Source organism: Eulemur rufifrons, chromosome 19 (genome assembly GCF_041146395.1).
Source record: "Eulemur rufifrons isolate Redbay chromosome 19, OSU_ERuf_1, whole genome shotgun sequence".
Lineage (NCBI taxonomy): Eukaryota > Metazoa > Chordata > Mammalia > Primates > Lemuridae > Eulemur > Eulemur rufifrons.
Genome location: NC_091001.1, coordinates 93,029,899 through 93,055,814, shown reverse-complemented (window position 1 = coordinate 93,055,814; position 25,916 = coordinate 93,029,899). Strand labels below are relative to the sequence as shown.

Here is a 25,916-nt window from a genome sequence, read left to right as displayed (position 1 = left end):
TTCCTCACCAAAAGAGGTGGAAGAAAAACCACTCTTTCTGTTTCCCTCCCCACAAATAGCCCCATCAGCATGATTGTCCATCTCCAGACCAGACCACCAGTTATGCCTACTTTCCCTTTGTATAATTGTAGATCCCATGTCACAGAAGCATTAAATGCCTTTCCTATAAATCAGAGCCTATATAAAAAGAATAAACCCATTTCTCTAAACATGATAAATAGCAAAATCAATCCAGTGGCAGAAACTCAGCTTGAATTTTCACAAAGAAAATGAAGGGAACCACAGTAATTTATGGTGTCCCAAATGTGGACATGATACAGCAGGATATGTCCACTCCATGGGGAGGTCTGCAGTGGAGACTGTATCTGAATGAGGCTGGGGAGGCAGTGGTAATGCCAGAGGCTAGTCCTGCATGGCCGGCTGCCTAACTGCAGACAGCATATGTCCTCAGAGACAGGAGAGACCAGGCTGTTCCAAGTGTGAACACCACAAGGCCTGAAGTGCTTTTCAGTAGGTTGTCTGTCTCTGTGGAGGTCATGGGGAGCTCATCCAGTTACACTTAGTGTCTTATTTGATCCCATCAATAATCATTTGATCCCAATCCTGCTGAAAAATGCTTGGCCAAAATTTCTGGCCTTTTAATGGCAGAATCCTGGCTCCTTCTGAAACCAGCATTACTAGATGTGTCAAATGATGCATAAGGGCTTGGTCCAGCAGCCAAATGGACTGTGCTGCTGAGGGAGAACTTGGGATGCTCACAGTGCTTTCCTGCAGCCAGTAGCAGAGCAGCACTTGGAGCACACTCCTTTCTACAAAACCCCCTCCCCCACCTGGCAGCTTCAACTCCTTAAAGCCTTGACTGAAGTATTTCTTCAAATGCATTAAGTGCGTGACTCTTCAGAGACACCTACTGAGAGCTTCCTGCAACCTACCTGTTTCTAGCAGACAGGTTTGGGGCTGTAGAAAGGACTCCTTTTGCCTGTCACTAACATCAACAGACAACAGCTGATATAGGCTGCTGGGTTCTATAGTCATTTGACAAGAGGTGATGGGGAAGCTCCAAAGATGCTCATAGACATGAAACTGGAAGAAAATCTGCATTTCCAGAGAAATCATTTTTGTGTCTATTACAGAAACATTGGGCATTAAAACAAAACGTCGCATGTATAAACCACAGAAGCCAAGATGACATTAAAGCCCAGCTGTTCTTTACAAAAGTATCTTTGGTGGGACAACAGTATCAGTTTCCCATCTTAGTTCACCAGAGGCACTATCAAACTCATCGGTGTCTCTTATGATGGACTACATAAATTCCAGATTGCATGTCATTTTAGGTGCAAATGCCACTAACACTGGTGCTGAAATTTGCATCCACACTTTGTTTTCCTTGGGGATAACATACTAGTATGTTTTCTGTGCAATGACAGGAGAACCTCAGCTTCTGAATATCCCTGCTGCATGAGAATACTGGGTCCGTGGGGGAGCGCGTGTGTGTGTGTGTGAGTGTGTGTTGAGACAAGCAGGGGAGATACTTGTAGCTCTACAATAGGCCCTTTTCAATGCTTTCCATCCAATTAATACTAGACATTAGTAACCAGTGGAGCATAAGAACTTCATTTATTTCTGATGAAGAGAATGATAGAAAAGAAGCTAGGTTTGCTCAATGGAATTAGTGTGGGCTTTTAAAAAAGCCTGATTTCTTTTCTGTGCTTCTCTCATTCATTTATATTGTGTATTTTATTCACAAGTCTTTTCCCAGTTGTCTTACAAGAGAAACATCCATTCAAAACCACCTGGTTTTCCAGTCAAAAGATACTCTGAGAAGAGTTCGAAGTAAGTGCCTACACACACCCTCCCAACTCAATGACTATGGGAAGAAATGAGGGAGTAAATGAGACAGAAATCTCATTTTTAGGAGTCTCCAGCAGAGAGATCTGCAGTGAAACAAGCCTGCCAGAGACTATCATCAAGAGCTGCTGCTGCAGACATTCAAGCTAAGAATTAGAGGGGAACAGAGGAGGGGGAAGGTGAAGAAATGCGGGGAAACCAACTATTGTTTCTCTCTGGTTTCATGGTGACTCCGCCAAAGCAAGACCATCTTGTCAACTTTCCTCCTTCCATACCTCCCTCCTGTTCCTGGCTCCTTTTCCTCTGGGGCTTTCCCAACAACATCTAAGAGAAAGAAGGAGAGTATGAGAGCGCATAGCAAACTGGAGTGGGGGTGGGGGTAGCAGAATGAATTATTAAAGAAGACGCAATCCCTGGGCAAGCCAACCTTTGACAGGGGGACAGTTGGGTGAGATTCAATAATATGAAAAGAAATTATATATTCCCTGAGAAGGTGTACATTTCCCAAAATCTGTGGTGGCCAGGAAGAGGAACAACGGGGAAGGAAGCAGGACAATACTTTTGAGGTTTAGTACTAAGCTTGGAACCTAGAAGTAAAAGGGGCATTTCAACCATCCTGGGGCCAGGAAGAAGAGGACCCAGTTTTGGCTCGAATGGTGTATAAGTTCATAAAAGAAGGCATTCCGCTAAGAGCAGGAAACTTTTCTCCCAACTTCGTTGCTAAAGAAGAAGGAAGGCCCGTAGGGAGTGACTGAGTTCACGGGAGAAAATAAGAAACTATGATCTAACTCAGGAAGGAGGTTTGCGGAAGGAGGAGAGAGGGCCAAGAAACAGAAGCTGAGGTTTTGGGAATTGGGATGGGGTTATAGGTGGTTCAATAATCGTTGCAGATTGATGTGACTAAAAAACGCAAATCCGGACACGCTCAGGAGGTAGCTGCTCACCAGTCCCGAAGATCTGGAAGAGAAGGCGAGGCTGGGAGGCGCGGATCGCTGCGGACAGCCGTCCCTCTCTGCCCACTTCCGACGCCTTCTTTTCGGGCATTAGGCGGATCCTCAGCCGCCCTTCGCCGTGATGAATCCACCAGCTGAACAGCTCGCTGAGGTTGAACTGGAGCAGCCCGGCAGCTGGCTCCTCTGGGGGCCCGACGCAACCCTCCAGGATCGCCTCCTCTCCCAGCTCCAGCACCAGCTGCTTGGCGCGCCGGAGCTTGCGCACCGAGCCGCCCTTCAGCACCCTGGACAGCGTGCGGGTCTCGGCCGGGGCTGGCGAGCTGGAGCCCGCGGTCCCGGAGACCCCGGGCGGCGGCCCCAGGAGCCTGAGCAGCGGGGAGCAGTCGAGAGCCAGAGAACCGCGAGCCTCGGGTCGGCCAGCCCTCAGCTCCGAGGGCGACGGCGGTAGCAGCAGGTCCCGGGCGTAGACTCGGAAGAGCGAAGGCACCACGAAGTCCACCGCCAGACTCTTCCTCTGCAGGCGCGAGTAGCTGAGCGGCTCCCGGGGCTGCAGCGCTGGCCCCACAGCCGGCGAGCCTGAGCGCGGGCCGGTCTCAGTTCCCGAGCCCAGGGCTGCAGTTGAAAGCAGCGGCAGCAGCCGCCACAGGAGCACAGCGGCTTCCATCCCACCAGAGGAAGCTGTTTATACTAGTGTCCGACTCTGCCCGGCCCAGCCTCGCCCTTCACTTTCCCCAAATGGGAAGAGGCTTCAGGCAGTCCTTGGTCCTGAACGGCTCCTTGCACCTGATCTCCGAAGAATGTGCATGCACGCGATTCTCCGGCTGTTCCCAACTGGGAGGAGGCAGCAGGGGTCTGAATGAAACGGAGCTGGAAGCCCAGGGGCGAGTCCAGAGACCCTGTAGCACCCAGGTTCAACAGCTGGAACCCGGTGCCTCTCGCTCGCCGCCGAGCGCCGCGCCCCTGTCTGCAGCTCACTGCGTTCTGAACGAGGAACTACTGTGGTTGAAGGGAGGTGGCAGTGGGTACGGTCCTCTCCTGCCCCCGGCCGGAGCTGGCGTCTGTCCCCTCCCGGGGCGGGCTCCAATCCTCTGCAACTTTCGGGCTGAGAACGGTGGCTCTGAGCGGATGCCTGCTGTCCTGCCTGAACCCGTGCTCCTTTCGGTTGCCCCGAGCTCGTCTCCCTAGTCCGCGCGGGAGTCGAGGGCGGGGGCTGCTGCCTGGCGCACCCTCCAGCGACCTCGGCTGCGAGAAGTCCCCGGACTGCCCTCGCCGCCCAACTTCTGGGCGCGAATCCGAGCCTCAGCTGCCGCCGCCGCTCAAGTTTACAGCGCGCTTGCCTCGCCCGCGTCTTGGCTTCTCTGAGTTCGCCGGCACCAGCGCGGCCCGGCGGCGGCCGCGGAGCAAATGCGTTCAGGGCAGGGGCGCCCGAAAGCTGGCTGCCTCCGCCTCACCCACCCGCAGCTCCCGCGGCTTTGGGTGGCCAGCCAAAGGGCGCCCGGGAGGAGCCTCGATGCCCCGCGACCCTCTGGACAGCGGCGGCGGGAGGTGCCAGCTGTCACCGCCGCTGCAGCCCCGGGAGCCGCTGGATCGCATCTGCCCGGGCGCCCGCCACTTGCAGCTGGCCGAGCCGCGAGCGCGCGCCGAGAGGGGGAGGGCCCGGTAGGGGGCGGGGCCCGCGCGCCAACTCCGCGCAGCTGCCCGGCCCACGCAGGCCCGGCCCGGCCCGCCCAGCCCGCGCCCGCCAGCCAATGGCGCGGCGAGGCCGGCTCTTATGCAAATCTGCAGAGGCCTCCGCATTCATTGAGAAAAGCACGGAACCCTCCCCGCCCTCCCTCAGTGCCTCTGCTTCTCTCTCCTTCCTTCCCCTTCTCCAGATTCCCTGCCCTATTTCTCAGCTGTGAACAGGAGCATGTTTTGGACCAACGGGAGAACTGGGAAAGGCCTTTGCAATCCAGCACTCTCCATAATTATGCATTTGAGAGATTAAACGGGTCTGACTTTGGAAAAACAGATTCCGGAACAAAACTGGAGGCTAGGGAAAATGGGAGGAGGGGGGCGGCAGCGCGCCATCGCCAGGTCCGAGGACAGCTTGGACCAGGGCCCTGAGGTGGGCTCTTCTCCGACCCTTCCCCTGTTTGAACGGCTTCCTGGGAGCCCAGTGGTCCCTCCATCCACACAGGGGCGCCTTGGCCTGGCAGAGTTGTTCTTCGGCTACCACAAGTACATTTCAGACCCCTGTCAGTCACCTCGTTCTCTCAGAATGGTGTCTGAACATGTGCCACCTCCTCTAGTCTCTGCAAGGTTAGAATTTTTAATGCCAGTTTTACAGATGAGTAAGCTGGGTTGCAGAGAACTGAATTGAGTTTTCCAGGGTCACACAGTCCTCCTCGACTCCCAAGCCCTTACTCACGTACTCTTGAACCACTGCACTGCCTTAGCCCTCCACGAAGAACAGGAAAAGGGCTGGCGACCCTGCGGCCTCAAGGCCACATGTGACCCTCCCGATCCCCAAGTGCAGCCCCTAGACTGAATCCAAACTTCACAGAACAAATCCCCTCATTAAAAGGGTTTGTTCTGTAAAATTTGGGTTGTGCCAAAAGGTCGTACCCAAGGATCCAGAAGGCCACATGTGGCTCCAAGGCCGCAGGTTCCCCACCCCTCTAAGGAGGAAGGATGGGACACTCTTGCTCATGGCCTTGAGAGCGAGGGTGCAGAACCCCGGGGCATTTTTCACTCTCCTGTGAAGCAAGGGCTATACTTCTGGCTTTCCTTCCATCTCTCCCAAGATGCTAACACAGAACTCAGATAACAAGTGGTACACTAGACCCACAGACAAAACTACAGTCTTTGCCTCACACAAGTCCCTCAATTCGTTCTCAAAGGTTGATTGTCTGCCAGGGTTAAGAATAAGGCAAGATCCTCTCTTGAGGAGCTCAAGCCTGGCAAGTAGCAGAGCAGTTTGCTCATAGGATCAGAGCACAGTGTCCAGCTGGATCTCCCTCAGGGAGCTCCTGAGGGCTGCAGTAAATTGCCTACCGCCCCCCAGGAGGTGGTAGCCAAGTGAAACCTCTGCTCTCCCAAGGGCTGGGCTCTTTCCAGCATGTGGCATCGCCTTTGGCAAGTGGAAGACCTAATAACAAAGGAATATCGATTCTCAGAATGACTTGCTTCCGGCTCTATATTTGGCAACTCACTTAATTTGACAGGCATCTGGCCTCTCCCTGGAACTCAGATCGGATACACTGCCTTTACAAGTTTCAGGGAAAAGAATTATCCTACCCAAGGAGAAGAAAAGATGTTCCTACCTTGGTGGAAGAAAGGAGAAAAAGAAAGAAAAGAGAAAGGAAAATGTATGGTATGGAGGTTAATACTTTCCCAGTATGTGCACATATAGGTTTGGATTTTCATCAGGTTTTTCTGGTGTGCACACTGGTAGAAGAATATTTTTCTATTTGAAATATTAAAAAGACAAAAATGTCAGCCCTTATACTTCCTACTCCATCCCTATTTCTCTATACAATTCTTGTCCAAAGGCAAATTGACTCCAGTAATTTGTCAATAGCTGTGAATCGGCTGCTGCAATCAATGGCCGCTAGGGGGCTGCAGAGACTTGAAACTTCACAGGAGCCGCCAGGATTTAACCTTCTTCCCGATAATGTCCCCGCCCATAGCTTTTGAACCTCACGGACACAGAGGTCTCAATTAATTCTCATGCTTCTATAAACTCTCTCAAACTTCTCCCAGTGAAGAACAAGTGCCTTTCCCTGTAGATTAAATCACACTAAATCGTAAAAATGTTGTTCCTTTTTTGTTAGCTAATTTTTTAAAAGGGGGCAGAAATGAATATTGATAGTTTATATTTATTGCTAGTCTACCAGGCGCTATACATATGCATCCGTAGACTGTGTGTGTTTGTGTGTGTGTGTGTATCACATCACACAGTGGCCTTTAGGAGAAACGTATATATTTATTATTTCCATTACAGAGACAAAACAGCTAAGGCTCAGAGAGGCTAAATAACCTGCCCACAGTCAAACAGCAAGTAAATAACAGAGTTGGAAATTCAAACCAGTGCTTCTTTTCCTCCAAAATTTACACATCCCACTGGGACAAATTAAGCCTTTTCCTCATGCCGCAACTCGAATTGTTACTTCTTTATCCCATAAAGAAAGTATATTAGTCAAGGTAGCTAGTTTACATTGTAATAATAACAGCAAAAAAAAAAAAAAAAAAAAAAACCCAACTCTAAGTAACTGAGAAACAATGAAATAGATTCTCCTCATAGTCCGTGTCTATTTCAGGTGAGCCCTGATCATCATAGTCACTTAGGGATCCAGGCTGATGAGGCAGCCACTCTTGTGAACTTGGAGAGTTTTACACCAACAAGTAAATACTCCAGTCTGGGAATGGCCCAGGTCACTTCCGCTCACAACTCTGATTGGAAAGATTCACTTGGTCCCACCCTATCTTGAGAGAGTGCAGGGTGGAGAGTCAGAAATATCTAGCGAACAGCCTTATTGACTCCCAAAGAAGAGGAAGACCTGAAAGTGTTGTACCAGATGTCTTAGACTGGGAAGGGTCCAGAAGACCAGAGTTACCCAGAGGAAAAAATGACCTTAAGTCCTCAAGGATCCACAGTCAAGCTAGGGATCCCCAGCACCCTCAGACAGCACAGCTCCCCTCAATATGCTTCCAGTCAGTGCCTCCATCATCACGGAAACAACGAGCACATTCCCCGCTGCTCAGCGTAACAGGCAGCACAGACGCAGAAAAAGCCTTTCCAGACACCAAAGAGTGGCAGCTCTCACCTGGAAACTGTAAACAACCTCTCATCTACAGAAGAGAGGGGAACAACAAGAGAGATAAAAGCAAACTGTGTCCAGCACTGTGCATCTCACAGCAATCCCTGTGTTTGCACAAGCACAGTACATTAGGGAGGAAGGGTGGGAGCTATTACTGCAGCTAACACGTGCTGCTCTCATCACCTGCTGTGCTCCTAATATGTTCCTGCCTTTCTAAATATCCTTTTTGGCTGAACAAGATGAAAGAAAAACTTTTTTGGGGTAATTTGGTTATCAATATAGCCATCTTGAACAGCCTTTTAAAGGGCTCCAATCCAATGCACAGTATCTTTCCATTTAGTTCTCTCCTGCCAGGACAGGTTAGTGCCCTGGTCTGTGACTTCTAGTGGCATCAAGAAGGCTTTGGTGTCTCAGAGCTTACTTGTGTCTATGTGATGCATCAGATCGACCATAGACAAGTCAATCTCTGAGCAATAGATTATATCCCATTGACCCGCTCCAGTCCTCTTAATGATCAGAGAAAAAACGGTTCCCACTGGCCAGTCTTATCTGTCACTTTGCTGTCATGCCTGGGCGTCTGTCCCTGCCTTCCTTTCTTATCCAGACCCTGGAATGACTGAACCTCTTGGACTGGGCCCTACCCTGGTTCAGAGACCAATCTCAGCTCCACTTAGGAGGAATCAGGCAGTTCAGCATTAACTCACTCTCATATTAATCCCCCTCTCACTTTGAATCCTATTTCTAATAAACTGAATGAATCCTATTTTCTCTTGCCTCTGTGACCAGGTGGCGTCTTCTCCCTAATTTCTTAAAGGGCTATTTCTTAGCCTTGTTCTTATAGGATCCTCCCCTAGGCAGTACCCTTCCTCTGAGGTCTGTCATGCACTGTTCGGCTTCCCCAGGGTCAATCCCTTGTCAGTCCAGCTGTGTGTACACTAGGTCCCAGTCCTTGCTCCTAGAGTTATAATCCAGGGATGCCCATCTTTCCTTCCCTTTCTCCTTCTTTATATTATGCCCACCACCAAGGCGGGCATTATAAATTACCACAGATCCCAGGCCAGGGCCACAGGTGATTAGATCAGAGGTGAACACCTGATTCCAGGGAAGGCCATTCCTAGGCGAGGTTGAACCAATCAGTTTTTCTTTCCAAAATTTGAACTAGGAAGCCCACGGACTGTGTGGAGCTGACGTTTGAGTCACGTTAATAGTGGAGCACCAAAATACTCCCTTTCCTGACAACTGATGGTCTTCATTAGATCAATGATCTTATAGTGAACACCTCACTTTTTGAGCAAATTTAGGATGGACTTTGCTCCTAACAAGTCAAACAGACAAGCTTGGACTTGCCTTTTCCCCTCACTGCTCCTTCCTGGCACAGACACCCGGCATAGGCCCTACCTAAACACTTATTCTAAGTCCAGTGGGTATCTCACCCCCAGCACCTACCCACCCTGATATCTAGGGCTGGCCGTGTCCATGCCACTTTGACAGGACCCCAGAGTCCTCTGCTGTCCATCCTTGCTGACTGTGAACTGAGTACCCAGGTGGATTTGACCATCATTGAGGAAACCTAGGTCCACAGTGACCATATTGTCAGAGCCACCAATCTGGACAAGTAATTTGATATGACTTCTGGGTACAGCATGTTTCCACATATGAGGCAATTTGGGAGAAGTGGCTTGAATGCTACCATGTCAATATTTTGTAGGTATTTTGAAGCTTTATAGGAAATAAAGTTATATCATGGTTGAGCCAAGGCATCCAGGATTCAAGGTTATAATACCAGTGGCCAATACTTGGGCCCCCGGCCCATGGGAGAGCAGTCCTGTTAACAAGAAGAACCATCTAGTTCCAGGAGGGAAGAGCCTCCTCTGTGCCTCTTCCCCACTTCCAAGTCCCAAATCCTGCCTGATGGCTCCTGGTGGCTTAGCAGCCTCAGTATGGCCCAGATAGCCAGTACCCACCGTGCAAAACAGACCCTCAAATCTTCCACCAGTCCAGGATGTCTGGCCCTGGCATAATAATAGTCAAGCTCTGGAGCCTTACTCATTACTTTGAAAAGTCATGTCCACTGGTGTTAACCAGCCTCAAAAATAGCCTCACCTCCTTATATGTGCACCCTCGTGCATTGCCTTCCCACACGGACTAGGGCTAACCAGTGTCACCAACAGGATATGTGGAAATGAGAGTGTATGACTTCTGAGTTTGATCATAAAAGACATTGTAGCTCTCTTGGAAGCCTGGGGGAAGCCAGCTGCCATCTTCTAAGGATACTCAAGAAAGCCCTGTGGAGACGTCCCTGGGGTGAGGACTAAAGGACTCCTGCCAATAGCCAGCCTGCACTTGCCAGGCCTACGAATAAGCCACCTTGGAAGTGGATCCCTCAGCCCCAGTCAAGCCCTCAAATGCCCGTAGCCTCAGCTTGTATCATGACTATAACTTCACACGAGATCCTGATCCAGAACCACACAGCTAGGTCAAATTCTTGACTCATATAACCTGGGAAGTAATAAGCATTTATTGTTATTTTAGGTTGCTAAGTTTGGGATTAATTTGTTTTGCAGCAATAGATAATGAATACACCACTTCTTCCAATTCACCAGGTTCCTTTGTGCCTGTTTCCCCAGCCAACCCGTGCGATTGCAGGACAAACTGCCACAGCTGGTGCCACGTGTGTCCAAACATCCACCAAGATAGGATTCGTCAGCACAGGCTACAGCCAGAGGCAGAACACCTCCTCAGAAACATGTCACTGTTCCATTAGCACCTGCACATTCCCTCGCTACACATTCCCTCGCAACCCCAACCCCAGGAAGAAATCCTTCCATTCTTTTCTTTTATAGCATTTTCTTTCTGATTATAAAACTGATACATATTAATTCTAGGAAATTTGGAAAATTCAGGGATATGTTTAAAAAGAAGTTTAAATAACTCACATTTTTACCACCCAAAATAAATGACTCAAAATTTTGTTTTATTTCCTTCCAGTATTGTTTTAAATTAGTGTAATTTGGTTCATGCAAAGCTATATCCTGTGCTATTTTTTTAACTTAACATTATGTTATGAGCATTTTCCCATATCACAAAACATTATAGGGATTTATGATTTTTAATAGCTGCATAGAATTACAATGTATAGATGTACCATAATTTGTTTAACCAATCTCTATTTTTGGACATGTGGGTTTTTTCCACATCTTTGCTGTTATAAATAATGCTGCAACAAATATTCATGAACATCAATCTTTGTCCATGACTCTAATTAATTCTATAGCTCATAAATCTCAGTTTGCATTACAATTCATTTTTTAGGTCCCTGTTTCTTTTTAAAAAATGTAATCATGAACACATGCCTAGAATTGAAAAGTTACAAAAGGTTATGCAGTGAAAAGTACATCTTTCTCCCACCAGGTTCTCTGGTCCTCCAAGTTAATTTCTCCAGAGATAATAATTGTTACCCATTCTGGGGTATTCTTGCAGAACTCTTCTATGCATATATAATCACATATGTATAGGTCAGCTGTTCTCAAAGTGTGGTTTATGAACCCTTGGGGTCCTCAAGACCCTTTCAGGGAGCCCATAAGGTCAAAACTACATTTATAATAATACCAAACCATTATTCACTTGCTTTACTTTAACTCTCTCAGAGGTGTAGAGTTTTCCAGAGGCCACATGATATGTGATGATATCATCACTTTGATAGCTAATGGAATGCGTGCTTGTGTATTCTTAGGTTTTCTAGAATTTTCTAAGATAATCTCTTTAGGATCCTCAATAATTTTTAAGAGCATAAAGGCTTCCTGAGACCAAAATGTTTGAGATCTGCTGGCACAGATCATAAAACACACACACACACACACACACACACACACACAATTAGTTGCATGCCATTTGTATACTGTAGCTTTTTACACATATAACACTATATCTTTTAAATTATTTTATTTTAGCACCTATAAAATTGTGGGTTTTTTAAATGGCTGTATTTTATGGTTGTTCTACATGCATTCAACCATCTCTCATTGATGAAATTTAAGTTTTGTTTAAAAAAAATCTTTGCTGTTGTTATTACTATTCTATAACAATATATGTTGCACAGAATAACCTTGTATGCTCTTCATTTTGTACAAATGCAAGTATATTTCTATGATAAATTCGTAGTAGTTGAATTGCTGGCTCAAGGGTTATGCACATTTAAAATAGGTACTGCCAAATTGCCTTCCACAGGGAGTATATCCATTTTTATACCCACATAAACAAGAGTGATAATTTCCTCACATTTTCACCATCACAGTGTGTTATCAGATTTTTGATAACTAAAATCTGATAGTTAAATATACGGTAACCCATTGTACTATAAGTTTCATTTCTTTTATGGTGAGTAGATTAAGCATATTTTCCTATTTTAAACAGTCTTTTGTCTCTTCTTTTCTGGTGTCTGCTTATGTACTTTGCCAACTGTCTTTTGATTTGCTGATTTTGTTCCTATTGATTAGTAGGATTTCTTTATGTATTACGGAAAGTAACACATTTTTGTCTTTTTCCTTTTGATTGTTTTATCTCACCATGCAAAACAAATTTTGCAACTATCAAATTAATGATTTCTTTTATGGCTTCTGGGTTATATCTAAGTTACACATATACATATGATAGTTTAAAATTTATCCTATTTGTTTTTCTATTATTTTTGTGGATTTTTATTTTTGATCTTTTTAATCCATTTGGAATTAGATTAGAATCCAATTTTATTTTTTTATTTTCTTCCCACATGGGACTCACTGTCACAACACTATTTCATGTTAATAAAATGCCTTTTACCCATTGATCATAAATGCCACCTTTATCAAAAAATAGTGTGTTCCTGTATTTAGATCTTTTTCTGGTTTCTCCATTCTGTTACATGGATCCATCTGTGACCTGCTCTCCAGCCACACACCATTTACAACATTACAGCTTTATAATGGGTAGAAAGCTGTCCCCTCTTCCCTGTTATCCGTCCTTGTCAACATTTACCTATATATTCTTGTTCCTTTATTTTGACATATGAAATTTTAGAACTAATTCAACTAGTTAAAAAAAATCCTGTTGCTTTATTTGAGATCACTTCAAATTTACAAAATAACAAAGGGCAATCTACTATCTTTACAATGTTGAGTTTTTCTTTCCAAGAACACAGGAGGTCTTTTTTTTACAATGTTCTTAAGTAGCATTTGATAATTTTTTCATATATTTCTTGGTCTTCATATATTTCGGTCTTATATATTTCTTGTAAAGTTTATTCCTATTCTTTCTTTTGCTATTGTAAATGGGATTTTTTTCTTTTAAATATATTTTCTGACTGGTTATTATTATTATGTTAATCGACTATTGATTTTCCTATATTAATTTTGTATTTGGTCTTCTTACTGAATACCCTTATTGTTTGTAATAATTTTTCAGTTGATCATCTTTGATTTTCCAAGTATATAACTATATCACCAGCAAACAAGGAAAGGTTTGCTTCTTTCTTTCTGAGTTTTATACCTCTTGTTTTTCTCTTATCAAAGTTCATTGACTAGCTTTTCCAAAACAAGTCAAATTATAGTGAGGGTAGTATAGAATCTTGTATTGTTCCTGACATTATGGGAATGATTCTAGTATCTCACCATTAGGCTTGATACTGGAATTTGCCTTGAGAAATATATCTTTTTATTGAATTACAACTCTCACATTTCTAAACCCCATGTTCCCATCACAAATTCAGATCCCCCAATCAGTCACTGAGGCCCCCATGCTGTACCTGCCAGCAATATGGATAATTATATACATCTCAAAATGGAGAGATGAGTTTGTTGCCTCGAATTAGGTGTGAAACCCTGGCCTGAGGACCAGGATAAGGTATTTTTAAACATTTTCTTCTAAAAGGGATTACCAAAAAGTAAGTACTACATAAATTTCAGGTTAGGGCTGCTGAGTGAGAAGTTACTATTAGGGCCTGACTAGTTTTCAAGGAATGTTGAAGGAGAGGAGACAGTGTCTGCAAGGTCTTCAAACCCAAGCCTGTCCATATGCCATTGCTCTATCTGACCTCTCTTGCTCTCCTAAGCCCCCTAAGGCCTTGCCTGCTTCTGACTCACAAAGCATAGCTGAGCCCTGGGCCCAGAATCATTTCAGACACACTCTCCAGCCTGACCCACACCAGCTAATGCTGCCCCTTTGATGGCTGTAAAACCACACTTCACAGTTTCCCAATGACCACAATAGCCTGGAACGTTTGCTTAAAACTTTAGGGTTCTGGGCTCCCCAACAACCGCTGATGCCTATGCACACCTTCACTTGAGAAGCACAGCCTCATGGTTCTACCGGTGTTGTAGCACCTGCTAAAAGGATGCAGAAGGTCCAACCCCTCTTCCTCAACTCTTCTAGGTACAGGTTAAATCATCAGGAAGTCCCTAGAACTATTTAAGTATTCTGTGACCACTCTACAGAAGACAAACACTATTTTGGCTCAGAATCTCCAATCATGCCCATGCATTTACGGGAAGGTAGAGACATACCCAAACCATCCCCGGGTAGACTCTAGTGGATATCCTTAAGGAAGTGGATAAGATGTGTCTGTCAAACCTAAAACTAGCAAGGTAACCTTAGAAACTTCTTTAGAGAAATCAGTCTTTACAGGGATGGGCCATGTGACCCTATGACAACAAGATCTTTCCAGCCATAAGGAGCATGTACCTAAGGCTGGTTCTGTACTCCCAAATCCATGGGGCAACCCTGCTTTTGCTTCCACAGTGTCTCAGAAACCCATGCCTGCTCCCAAACCAGGGCTAACAGGAGCCCTGACAGCACCTGCTGAATCCCTGGTTACACTGGCCACTGGCCTGTGAGCTCCCATTTTTGTGGGAGAGGGTTGCCCTGTACCCATGTCTGCCCTGCCTCTGCTCCCTCCTTTCCTCCACAGCCTGTGATGCTGAGCAGGTCTCACCTGCAAGCTCACCTGAGTTACAGCCACAGGTGAGGACAAGCAGCCCTGGAGATGAACAACCATGTTTACAAATGGTCTACTGCTCACATGCACAGTCAGAGCCACTTTGGAAAGTGGCCTGAGAACGCCAAGGAGATCCACAGGCAGCCTCTTGTGGCCGGTGTCAAGGTGGTGTGAAGTGGCAGAACTGCTGAACTGCTTTTAAATTGGTCTTTAAGTAAAAGAGTAAAGCAGCTCAGCCCATTAAAGAACCCTCACTCAGAAGCTGTCCCACTGACATGCCTCCCGGGGTGCTCAGGGACGTGGCTAATGAGCCTCCAGCACCGCCGCCAGTGACTTCACCGCAAGTCACACCACATCAAGGCGAGTTTGCAGAGAAATGAAGGCACTCCTGGCCCATAGAGGGTGTTCATCTGGTGAGTTTAGCTTCTTTCTCCAGGAGCACGACATAATGAAGGAGGCTCCTCGGAGGGAAGCAAAGCATTTTTCCAGGCTGTCTCTCAGCCTTCCTTACAGACTTTCAAAGCCTGGCAAAGGCGAGAGGTCTCCCTTTCTTTCAGGGAAGACTGTAGACTTGCATCTCTTTCATCTTGACTCAGGACCACGAGCTACTTAGTAACAACTTAAGTTGAGTTATCCAGGTTCTCAAGTTTTGGCAGTCATAAATTAAAATAGCTCATTATTAGAGTTTGCGGAGGAGTGGTAATTCATTATCCACTCAAAAGTGAGGCCATCTTCCCAGCCTGGCTGCTTTTCGCAGCTCCTACTGTGTGTGCAATGCCTCACAGGTAGCTGAATTCCAACAATTTGAGAAAGTCAGCCCCCCCTCTCTGCAGCTTCAGTATAATTGAGAGCTGCACCCACAATGCAAATAATACTTCATACAGTTTCTTACTAGAACAAGTTTACCACACAGCTATTGTGAGCTGGTGAGGTTTTCAAGAGCTGCTATTTTTTGCTTTTTGGAAAATATAAATTGCTTCATTTAGCAATTGTTCATTTAGCTTCATTATTATCAATTTAGAGCATTATCAATTATTTGGTTAACCCCATGGTGTGTAATGATCTATAGCTGTAGCAACAGTATTTGGGGCCTCTAATTTTGTGAACTTGTGCCATTTGAATAACTTGAACCTTCCATCAAAGAAAGTTTAATAAAATCCCTGAGTTATTTTAAGATCAAAAGGCATTGTTTTAGAATATATAGACTCTTGTATGTATTCGTTTTCTTCTTTTACAATGCAAATAATGTACAGTATGTGTTTCTTTACAGCAAAAATTTAATGCAATTCATTGATTTTGTTCTTCAATTCTTTTTTATCCTCACCAAGTCCTACCAATCACTGAACGAGGGGACTGGTGGCCCATGGAGACTTCTGTCTCCCCCAAGTGGATGATGCTCAAAAACATTCAAGGACTATGGGAGCTAAGGGGCCACCGATGGAGAGGCCAAGGGCTGGGGGTCAGCCCATCCACCAACCATGTCATTTCAGCACAGTAGCCTCTGATCTGGGTATACACTGAGTTTCTGTGTTTGCAGAAAGAATTCTACTACCAAAATGTGTTTGGAATCTCTGCACTACACTTCACTTTTCTATTTATTCAAATACCATAACTATTTAAAACAATCCCAGAAAAATCCAGTACCTTGTTAGTTGTGGAAGTTGCTTGATTTTAAGAAAAGGAACAAGAGGATGAATAGCCAAAACAAAGAAAAAAACAAAACAAAAAATGTGAAACTGGACACAGAAAAAACAGTAAGGTTTAATTCAGCTCAATTTAACCTAACACAGCACCCAGTGGGTGGATGTTGGGAGGGGTGGGAGGGCATGATGCTGACATGAGATAAGCTCCTAGACTTTCTGGTCCAAGAGAACAAAGACAAATGTTCAAAACTGACCAGGATACAGAAAGGAGATGCAATGCAAATGGCATTGGCTGAGGGGGTGGGTGTCCAAGGACAGGGGATCACTTTGATTATGAGGGACCTAAGGAGGATGCTTCTCCCCCAGCCCTGAGTTGACATGAATTATTTAGTCATTCAGCAGAAATTTACCACTGACAAAGCACTGGGCATGGCCAAGGAAAGGAACAAGAGCCAGGGATTCCCTTGTTCACTTGACATTAAGGAAAGTGACCTAAGACAATGCTTCTCAAACTTGACTGTGCATATGAATCACCTGGGAGGAAAGGAGCTTGTTAAAAAGCAGATTCTGAGATTAGCCTGCAGCAGGTCTGGGATTAGCCTGAAATCATGCATTTCTAACCCACTCCTAGGTGATGCCAATGCTGCTGGTCGGATGCTCTGAGTAGCATGGACCTCATAAGCGCATGCCACACTCGGGTGTTTGTAATACATTATAAGGCATTAACTTCTAACTTCTATACTGCTCTTAGCCTACCCAATATCGATTCTCCTTTTATTTTACGAGAGTCCTTGTTTTGTTTGGCAGAGCAATATACTCAGCTAAAACTGTTCCATTTGACAGTGTAGTATCTGTTGTAGTTGGGGTGGGGGTAGGGTGACATAATTCTGGCAAAAGAAGTATAAGCAGAATTTCTTAGAGAAGGCGTCCCTTTCTGTTTAAAGAGGCGAAATCTCTGGCAGAGAGGGATTTGTCCTTTGTCTTGGCTTTCAGTGTTATTCCCCTTTCCCTGCAAGAAATGTGGGCCGACATCTGGAGGGGTGGTGGCTCTCTTGCCATGATGTTGAACACCATACCCAAGATGGTGGGGCTGGAAGCAGCAGCCTGAAGCTGTCATGCCTCGTGGTTTGTGTCTACCTTCAATGTTGCTGCTACCTTATGTTCCTACCTTGGGTTTTTCCAGAAGGAGCCCTGAGACAAGAATTCTACTGCAAGTACTTTATCTGGGATGTGATCCCAGGAAACACTAGTGGAAGGATGGGAAGTGACACAGGTAAGGGAAGGAAGCCAATAACGGTATGTCATCAAGCCAGTTACCACAGTGAAAAGCTGGAGCTTAATCCCTGAGGAAGCCTGGGAGACAGTGGAGAACACACATCAGGATTATCCAGCAGAAAGGAGAGGAGGCTGGGGTATGTTTCCACCAAATCCCATCTGTCCTTGCGGGAAGGCTGCTTCTGTAGGGCCTTCATTCTTCAGCACTCTGGCTTGCCCTGCACGCTGGCCAAGCATGCTCCTCCTCCCCCAAAAGCCCTAGGCCTGGGGTTGGGGGTGTTTGCAGTAGCAGGAAGAACCTTATAGACAGGCATGGGTGGGATACTAACAGTATCTGCTACACCTGAGAAAACTCGAGCCAGACTCCATTACCCCCGTCAAGTCTAGCTGATGGCCACCCTAGGAGTATCCTGATTTTAAAAGAGGTTCCCAGCCCTATCACACAAACATAGAGGGTAATTCTTAACACTAAGTATGTGTCCGTAATGGCAGGATCCAAGGCAATATCTTTAGAGGCAGAAAGCTTTCTCTAGCAAACTTTAAAACACACTATATGGGCAACCACCCCCTCTGCCGATGGGAGCAGGCAGCAGCCTCCCCACAATGCGGGGATTCTGATGTAACACCCAGAGCTTATAAATATGTTACTTATTTTCTTAGTTCTGGGGCAAATCAAAGAGACTTTCAATGAGTTCAGGAAAAAGCATTCTCTAGGTAGGGAAAACTCCCATCCTTCTAAATGATTAACGTCCTTACGAATGACCTAGAAGATGAAATAAGAAGAAAGTTACTCACAAGGGCACATGGTATGAAGCTGAGATAAGGTAGAGTGTGAAGAAAGATTAAAAGAATGAGTTTCATAAAGTTCCTGAATGTGGAAACTGGGAGAGGGAGCACTGAGATCATCTTTTATTCTTGTCTAAGCCCTTTGGCTGACTTGGGGGTGGGAAAGCAGCGTAGAGGCGGGAAGGGCCCAAGTCTCGGATTCCTCCCTGCTGCCCATTGCCCTGCTCTGCACAGAGCTGGGGCTCAGCGTTGGCTGCAGGCAAGGCAACACAGACTGGAGATTCAGCAGGCCTAAAATTTCAAAGGTCAGTGATTTTGAAGAAACACTCAGCAGAAAAAGCAGTCATCATTGAGGTGCAGAGAACAGCAAACCTCCCTCACCTGACCCAAAGGATGAGCTATGAAGGGGCAGGGCCAGAGTCCCACCAAGACAAACAAAAAACAAAGAAAAACCCAGTAAGTCCAGAGTCACAGAGGGAAAGGTAAGCATCTTTCTTTTTAAAGGATTTTGGGAACTTTTCACAGTCTTAAAAATTTCCAAATCAGGTTTCAGCATAGCCAAAGGGCACGCAATTAAGCAAATGTTTAAATTTGCTACACAGGAGTAAACAGTCTGATTTATTTGTGTTGGTACAAATGGAGTGATGGGATTGTCCTTCTCAAATTCCCGATGCAATCACCCAGGCATGATCTTCAGCAGTTCTTACTTACGTGTTTATAGGTTTGTGGCTTCACCTTTCTATGTCTCAATTTTCTTATCTATAACATAAGAAATATTCATCCTTTCCACATCTTAGGTTGTTGCCAAAGTCAAAACAGAAAGAGTATTGTAGATGAGCAATGACTTATAAACTGAAATCAATGTAAAATACTATGATTACTATCATTACCATGACCCCTAAGCATGTCTGGGTTTACACAGTATTATTGTTTATGCATTAGTGTGACCTTGGACACTACCATGAGACTCTGAGGATAAACGAGGGAGTATGCACACAGCACAGGTCCTGGCACAGAGTGTCTGCTCTGTATGTGCCAGCTGCTCTTACTACCACCATCCCCACCATCATCATGCATCATATATGGCTAATTTTAAATTATAAATGCCCCTAAATCAATGAACATTCTCTTCCTTTGATTCCTGGGCATTAGGCTGCTTGTGTTTCATTTTTGAGCCAGTCTCTAAACCCCAAGCATCATTAGAAAATTGAGTAGTAAGGCTTTCCCTGATACCCTGGGATGTTTTCTTCTCCAAAAGATGAGTAATGTGTGAATATGAGATTACTTTGAAAGCTAGACAACATTCCCTACCTATTGTCATTGCTTCTGCCTAATTTTCATTTTTGTTGATAGTCAGCACTCATCTGAGTGTTGTCACCACCAAGCCTGGGGAAATGCAGATCCTGAACATTTTCAACCAGACAGTCACAGAGCAGATTTCCCATTAGTCCTGGAGCCAAAGGTAGTTTAGCCACCTGTGGACAAATCAGGTGCATCCCATCCACCTCTCTTCCAAAGACTCATAGTACCATAGTTTGTGAATGCGGAAAAGTCCTTAGCAATCTAGACAACTCTTTTATTTTACAATGGGAAAACCGGGGCAGAAAAATAAAGAACTTGCACAAGAACACATAGATAATTAGAGGTGGGGACAGGACCAGAACCCACGTCTGCCTGTCAACCCAATATTCTGTCTGCTTCCCAGTGGCACTGCCTCCTGGAGTCAGATGGTACTGTCATAGCCTTGGCAGGGGGTGTAGGAAAGCAGTTCATGCAGGTGAGAGAAGCCAGGAGCAGCTGGAAATTAGCTGGCTGGAGTGAAGATGAAACAAACACGGAAACAAGCCCCAGAACCAGACAGACACAGGCATGAAACAAGGCAGGAATGGAGCAAGCATGCCCAAGGGGCAGGCAAAACAGATGGGAGCCCACGCCTACCTGGCAGCGACATCTGGCCAAGCTGCCCAGTGGCAATTGCCAGGGAGCCAGGCTCACAGGGCTCACCGTGTTATGGGTTCCTCCACCTCCAGGAGTCCAACCCTGACCTGGAGCAACCAGGGCTGAAGGCTGGGTCTATCATTCTGAGACATAAAGGGCTGGCTTCAATTTCTGATGTTATTTTGGTGGTGGTTCCAATTTCACCATTCTAAAGGGTCTCATCTGATGAAAGCTTAGATGAAGGGTGGAAACCATATGTTGGAGGTGAGAATTCCCCAAATCCTGAGTATAAAATCCAAGAAAAATAGAGCAGGAATTTTTCCTCAAGCCCTAAAACTGAGAGCATTCCCCAGGGTCTGAGTCTCCCCAAGAGCTGATGAGTGGGAGAAACAAAAATGCAGGTCCTTAGTGAAAGCAATTTTCATTGTTTGTCCCATGATTTACATGTGCTTTAAAAAAATAAATCTTAAATATCAAACCCTTTTCTTCTGAGCCAAATATACAGATTGTATGGAAGACCAAGTTTCCTACTGGTATGGTCTGAATGTGAATCTCAAAAATTCATATGTTGAAATCTGAACCCCATGGCAATGATATTAAAAGGTAGGGCCTTTAGAAAGTGATTAAGTCATAAGGGCAGAGCCTTCATGAATGGATTAGTGCCCTGTAAAAGAGACCCCAGAGAGCTCATTTGCCCCTTCCTCCAGGTAAGAGTACAGTGAAAAGAAGGCTGTCTATGAACCAGGAAGCAGGCCCTCACCAGACACTGAATCTGCCAGCAACTTGATCTTAGATTTCCCAGCATCCAGAACTGTAAGGAATAAATTTCTGTTGTTTACAGGCCACCCAGTCTATGATATTCTGTTACAGCAACTCAAGTGGACTAAGACACCTACCTATTGGTACCCTTGAGAAGAACAATAGCTCATTTCTGTGAGGATAAAGAGGATAGTTTAGGCAAAAAACTCTGTGCAATGGTATGGAGGCAAGAAACAGGATTTCCTGATTGGAGAGCAGAAAGGATGGCTGTCGAATGAGCAGCAGGAAAAGGTGGGAAGGCAGGCAGGGGATAGATCTTGGGGGACTCAGCACACTGGATGAATAGTTTGGACTTTATCACGAAGATCATCACAATGACCCTCTGAAGCATAACTGATCCTCATTATTCACAGATTCAGTATTTGCAAATTCCCCTACTTGCTAAAATTTATGTGTAACCCCAAATCAATTCTTGCACCCTTTTGCAGTCCTTCACAGACACATGCAGATGAGGAAAAATGTTTGTGCACATTCCCAGCTGAGGTGGGACAAGGTGATGCTCTGCCTTTTTGTTTCAGCTCTCCTGTAAACCAGTGCCCTTTTTGAGGTCTCTTTAGTGCCACATTTTTCACATTTTTGTGGTTTTTGTTGGTGATTCCACTGTTTAAAATAGCTCCCATGTGTAGTGCTGAAGTGCTGCAAGGCAAGAAGGTATGACGTGCCTGACAATGAAATGTGTGTGTTAGATAAGCTTTATTCAGACATGCCTTACAGTGCTGTTGGCTGTGAGTTCAATGTTAATGAGTCAACAATATATATTAAATTAGATGTCTATAAACAGAAACACACATAAAACAAGGTTACATATTGATAGAATGATTGAACTATTATGACCAAAGGCTTTCAGGAACCTGACCCTGTATTTCCCCTAGGAGCAATGGTTCAGTGTTCACCAATTCAGTGTTTACTGCAACTATGTAGAACATAACTACCATGAATAATGAGAATCAGCTGTACTTGGAATGGCCTCATTTTATTTTACTTTTAAATCTCCATTTCACAAATGCAGACCCTAAGTCTCACAAGGCTGAGACTTGCCCAAGGCTCCATAACTACTAAGTGACAGAGGTAGGCCTTGAACACAAATGGTCTGACTCCCACTCCTATCATATTTCCACTCTGAAATTCAGGAGATGCTAAAATAGCAGCAATACTGGTGTCCCTCAGGCCAGATCTCAGAAATCTACAGTCGGCCATGCCACAAGACTGAAATGCAATTCAGCACAGTCTGCTGGGATGCCTTAACTGGTTCTTTAATGGGGGAACTGGCCTAAGACCTAGAATTCTGCCAGTCTCCACTTGGGCCGGGCTTCACAAGGACTTGATTTATCAGTGGCCTGGTACAGGACCCAAAGTGAGATGTTGGCAGCCCCTGGAGGAGCCCAGGGTCTTAGCCTCACGGATGCAGCTGCGTCTGGCCGCCCAGAGGCAGACAATGGCAGCCTGGGTGTGTGCACACTTAATATTCCCGCCAGCAGCCCCACGGCCTTCCTTCTACTTCTGAGTCCTGCTATATTCTTGAGGAGGGCTGAACAGGTTATGAAGAAAACCGGCAAAGGGTATGGTGTTTGGGGGAAACAAAGCTTGAAGAAGAGGCCCCAGGGGCAAGAGTGAGCTACAGCTTTCTGCTCAGGCAGTGCTGCTTGTGCATGACTGGATGCCTGTTCTGTATTTGGCTGGTGTATGTGAAAATGTAAGCACAACCAGTGAGTGGGTGTCTGTGTGCTGGACAAAGAGAGTAAGGAGGAACCAAGACAAGAGAAGGAAGAAGACACTTTTTCCCACCTGATATGTAAATAATTGACCATCTCCATGAAATCCCCTTGAGATCTGCCAAAAGTTAAGAACAGAAAATCCTTCCCAGGCAATTTCCCTCCAGATAAGAGGACTCAAAGTGAAAAAGTATCCAGTGAGACTGCAGCAGCCCCAGGCCCCAGCTGCTTCTTCCAAGGTCCTCTGCCCCTCACAGACACGTAGGGATCCCTTGCTCTCTCCCTACGTCAACCCTCTAATAACATTGTGGGACTTCGTGTTAAAAGGGCCACCCCCGGGTGCAGACACACACCCTGGCACGATAGAGAGAAAGTCCAAGTTCCGCTTGCACACTCTTTCCCCGGGAAGTGCTGATGGCAGGGGATACTTACCACTTACTTCCAACGGTCACCCACCCTGCAGGTGCTCCTCTAATGTAGGCATCTGCAAACTGTGGCCCTCAGACCAGTGCCAACCTATCACCTGCTCTTGCCAATGATGCTTTATTGGCACACAGCCATGCTTCCTATGCCTTGTTTCTGGCTGCTTCCACACCACAAGGACAGAGTTGAGTAACTGTGACAAGGACTGTATGGCCCACAAAGCCTAGAACATCTAATATCTGCCCCTTCTCGGAAAAGTTTCCCAACCCCTGCTTTAATGGAAAGGATGGGTTTTCTTACATTATGCTGAAATCTGAAATCTGCCCTGGTGGTCATAGTCCTCCCCCAGAGTGTCACGGGAAGCTCTACCCTCCTCCACCAGATAACCCACTGTTTACGTGTAATTGATCACTGTGGCTTGTTCTTGGTTCTCTCTGCCCCAAGATGGAAATCACTGCCTTATTTGGTCTCTACTTGCATTTCAGAAAAGGACCCATGTCCACACAGGCTTTGCTGTGCTCTGCCTTCTGAGGAAGCTACGTATTTCTTATACCCACTCCTGCCCCCTCTCCTACCTCCACCCCAGAGATCTTTGGGTTCTTAAATGTAAGTACTTAAACATACAGTGCTACACATACCTTGTATTTATTCAACCACCAATTCCCTGTATGAAGAACCTGTCTGGTGAGGCTTGCTTTCCCTGTTAATCAATTTATAGCCCCCAGCCAGCTGGGTAGGGTAGCAAGTACATGCAGACAAGAAGGGAAAAAAGCCTCAACTCGATTTGGCTGGATATTAAAAGCAATGATTATTGTAGCCAAAGAAAGAGCTTACAGACCAATTCCTTTATCTGACAGATGAGTAAGCAGAGACCTAGAGAGCTTGTGGAACTTGCCTAAGGTCACAAAGCTGAGCAGTGTTGGAATTTAGACCAGAACTCTGTAGTCCTGACTCCAGAACCACTCTTTCCATGTTGTTTTCTCTCCATCTGGCTAATTCCCTTAGATCCAAGTAAAAATGTTTTGAGAGTCTTAATGAACATAAACTGGGAGGGAAATCAATATTTCCTAGGCCATATTATTCTGTATCCAAGGATTCCCCTTCCTCCAAGCTTCCCACTCCACTCTCTGAGACTCCAGAGTCAGACCTAGGATGTTCAGAAAAAAATTACCAACACTTATATAATTGATATAATTTATTGAGCACTTACGTACTAAGAATTCTGACAGCTGCTTCTACACTGATCATCTCACTTAATCCTTATAATAACACCACCTTGATAGACACTATTATTATCCACATTGTATGAATCATAACACAGGGTCTTAAAGAGCCGCCTGAGTGGCCTTTTGGTGGAACTGGGATCCCCAACCAGATAATCTGACTCCAGAGCTGGAGTCCTTGGCCCCACACTGCCCTGCCTCCCACTAACTGAAACTTCACAGAAACCTACCTACTGCATTGCATGGAGTCAAGACTCTGACAGGGGTGGACATGAGTCTGTAAGCTTTTACCTGGCCATCCTTTCCCTAATTCTCTTCTCCCACTTTCACTCTCAGTCAAGCAATTATTGCTTTTGCTTAATCAACAAAGATATAATGGATCCACTACAATTCTACTTTTCCTCTTTCTATTTCTCCTCTTCTTTTTCTCTTCTCCCACTATTTTCTCTTCCCTTTAATGGCTTGGATCTGCCAAAAGTCCCCGCAGGTACTGACAGCTCAAACAGGGGTGTGCAGGAATAGGGTTTGTTTCCTCTTGGGTTCCTATTCTGTTAAAAGTGCAGTTGATGCTACTGTCCTGCCCTTCTTCAGCAGGCATTTTGCCCTGACCTTCAGAAAAGGACAAACTTGGACCCTGAATTCAGTTCTGCTCATATGGGACCTTTTATGTGGCTCACTGTGAGTGACGCTGGGATACAAAGCAAAAAGATATAGTCCCTGCCCTCCTGAAGTTCACCACCTAGTAGGAGAGAAAAACACATAAACAGATATGTGTTTGAACAGGTTTGAACAAATAATTTCAGAACGATGTATTATATAAGGCAAACCACGAAGCCCAGCCTAGTGAGGTCAAGGAAAGTTAAATACTTGAGCCAAGTATTTTAGGATCAGTAAGACCCATCCAAACCCACGAAGAGGACAAAGGGGGTGGGCTCGTGCAGAGTCTAACTAGCATGGACCCTCAGTGTGGGGGCCAACGAGGATCAAGGACTCTCTTGAGCCTATTCATGGGCTAAGACAAAGGGTCCTTTACTCATATGAGAGCCACCACTTACTGAGCTCTTGTGCCCTTTAAATATTATCTCATTCAATCTTTACAACAAACTACTAGGTAGGTAGCTTTAGTTCCTTTATACAAATCGTGGAGGCTTAGAGAAGTTGAGTCCCTTGCCCAATTTTGTGCAGATAGGAGGTGATAGAGGTGGAGATTGAAAAGTGCTTGTTCAGATTTGCAAGCCCACACTATTAACCTTTACATACAGTTCCACCCTACTGGAGCAGTGTCGGGAGCTTCCAACCTGGGACATACCCACCCACCGTTTGTTCAGAGCTTTCATAAAGGTAGGGCTGGCCATCAAATGTGATGTCCTCATGAGGGTCACATGAATGCTCAGGGGAAATTATCAGAAAGGACGTGGGCAGCTGTGTCCTCCCCACAGTGCTCTCCCCCAGAGAGGCTCTCTCTGTTCTGCGGCACTGCAAGAAAGGGACGCGGTGCACAAGGCAATGCAACATATATGCACTCTG

At 45.6% G+C, this 25,916-nt stretch overlaps 1 protein-coding gene across 1 annotated transcript in view; it reads right to left on the bottom strand.

The window, feature by feature from the left end:
* Positions 1-4,396, bottom strand: part of ALK (ALK receptor tyrosine kinase) — a 637,313-nt gene extending 632,917 nt beyond the window's left edge. The window contains exon 1 of the mRNA XM_069494063.1: positions 2,793-4,396. Coding sequence (XP_069350164.1) covers positions 2,793-3,465 — 673 coding nt within the window. The 5' untranslated portion in view covers positions 3,466-4,396. The remainder of the gene's footprint in view (positions 1-2,792) is intronic.
* Positions 4,397-25,916: the final 21,520 nt, after the last annotated feature.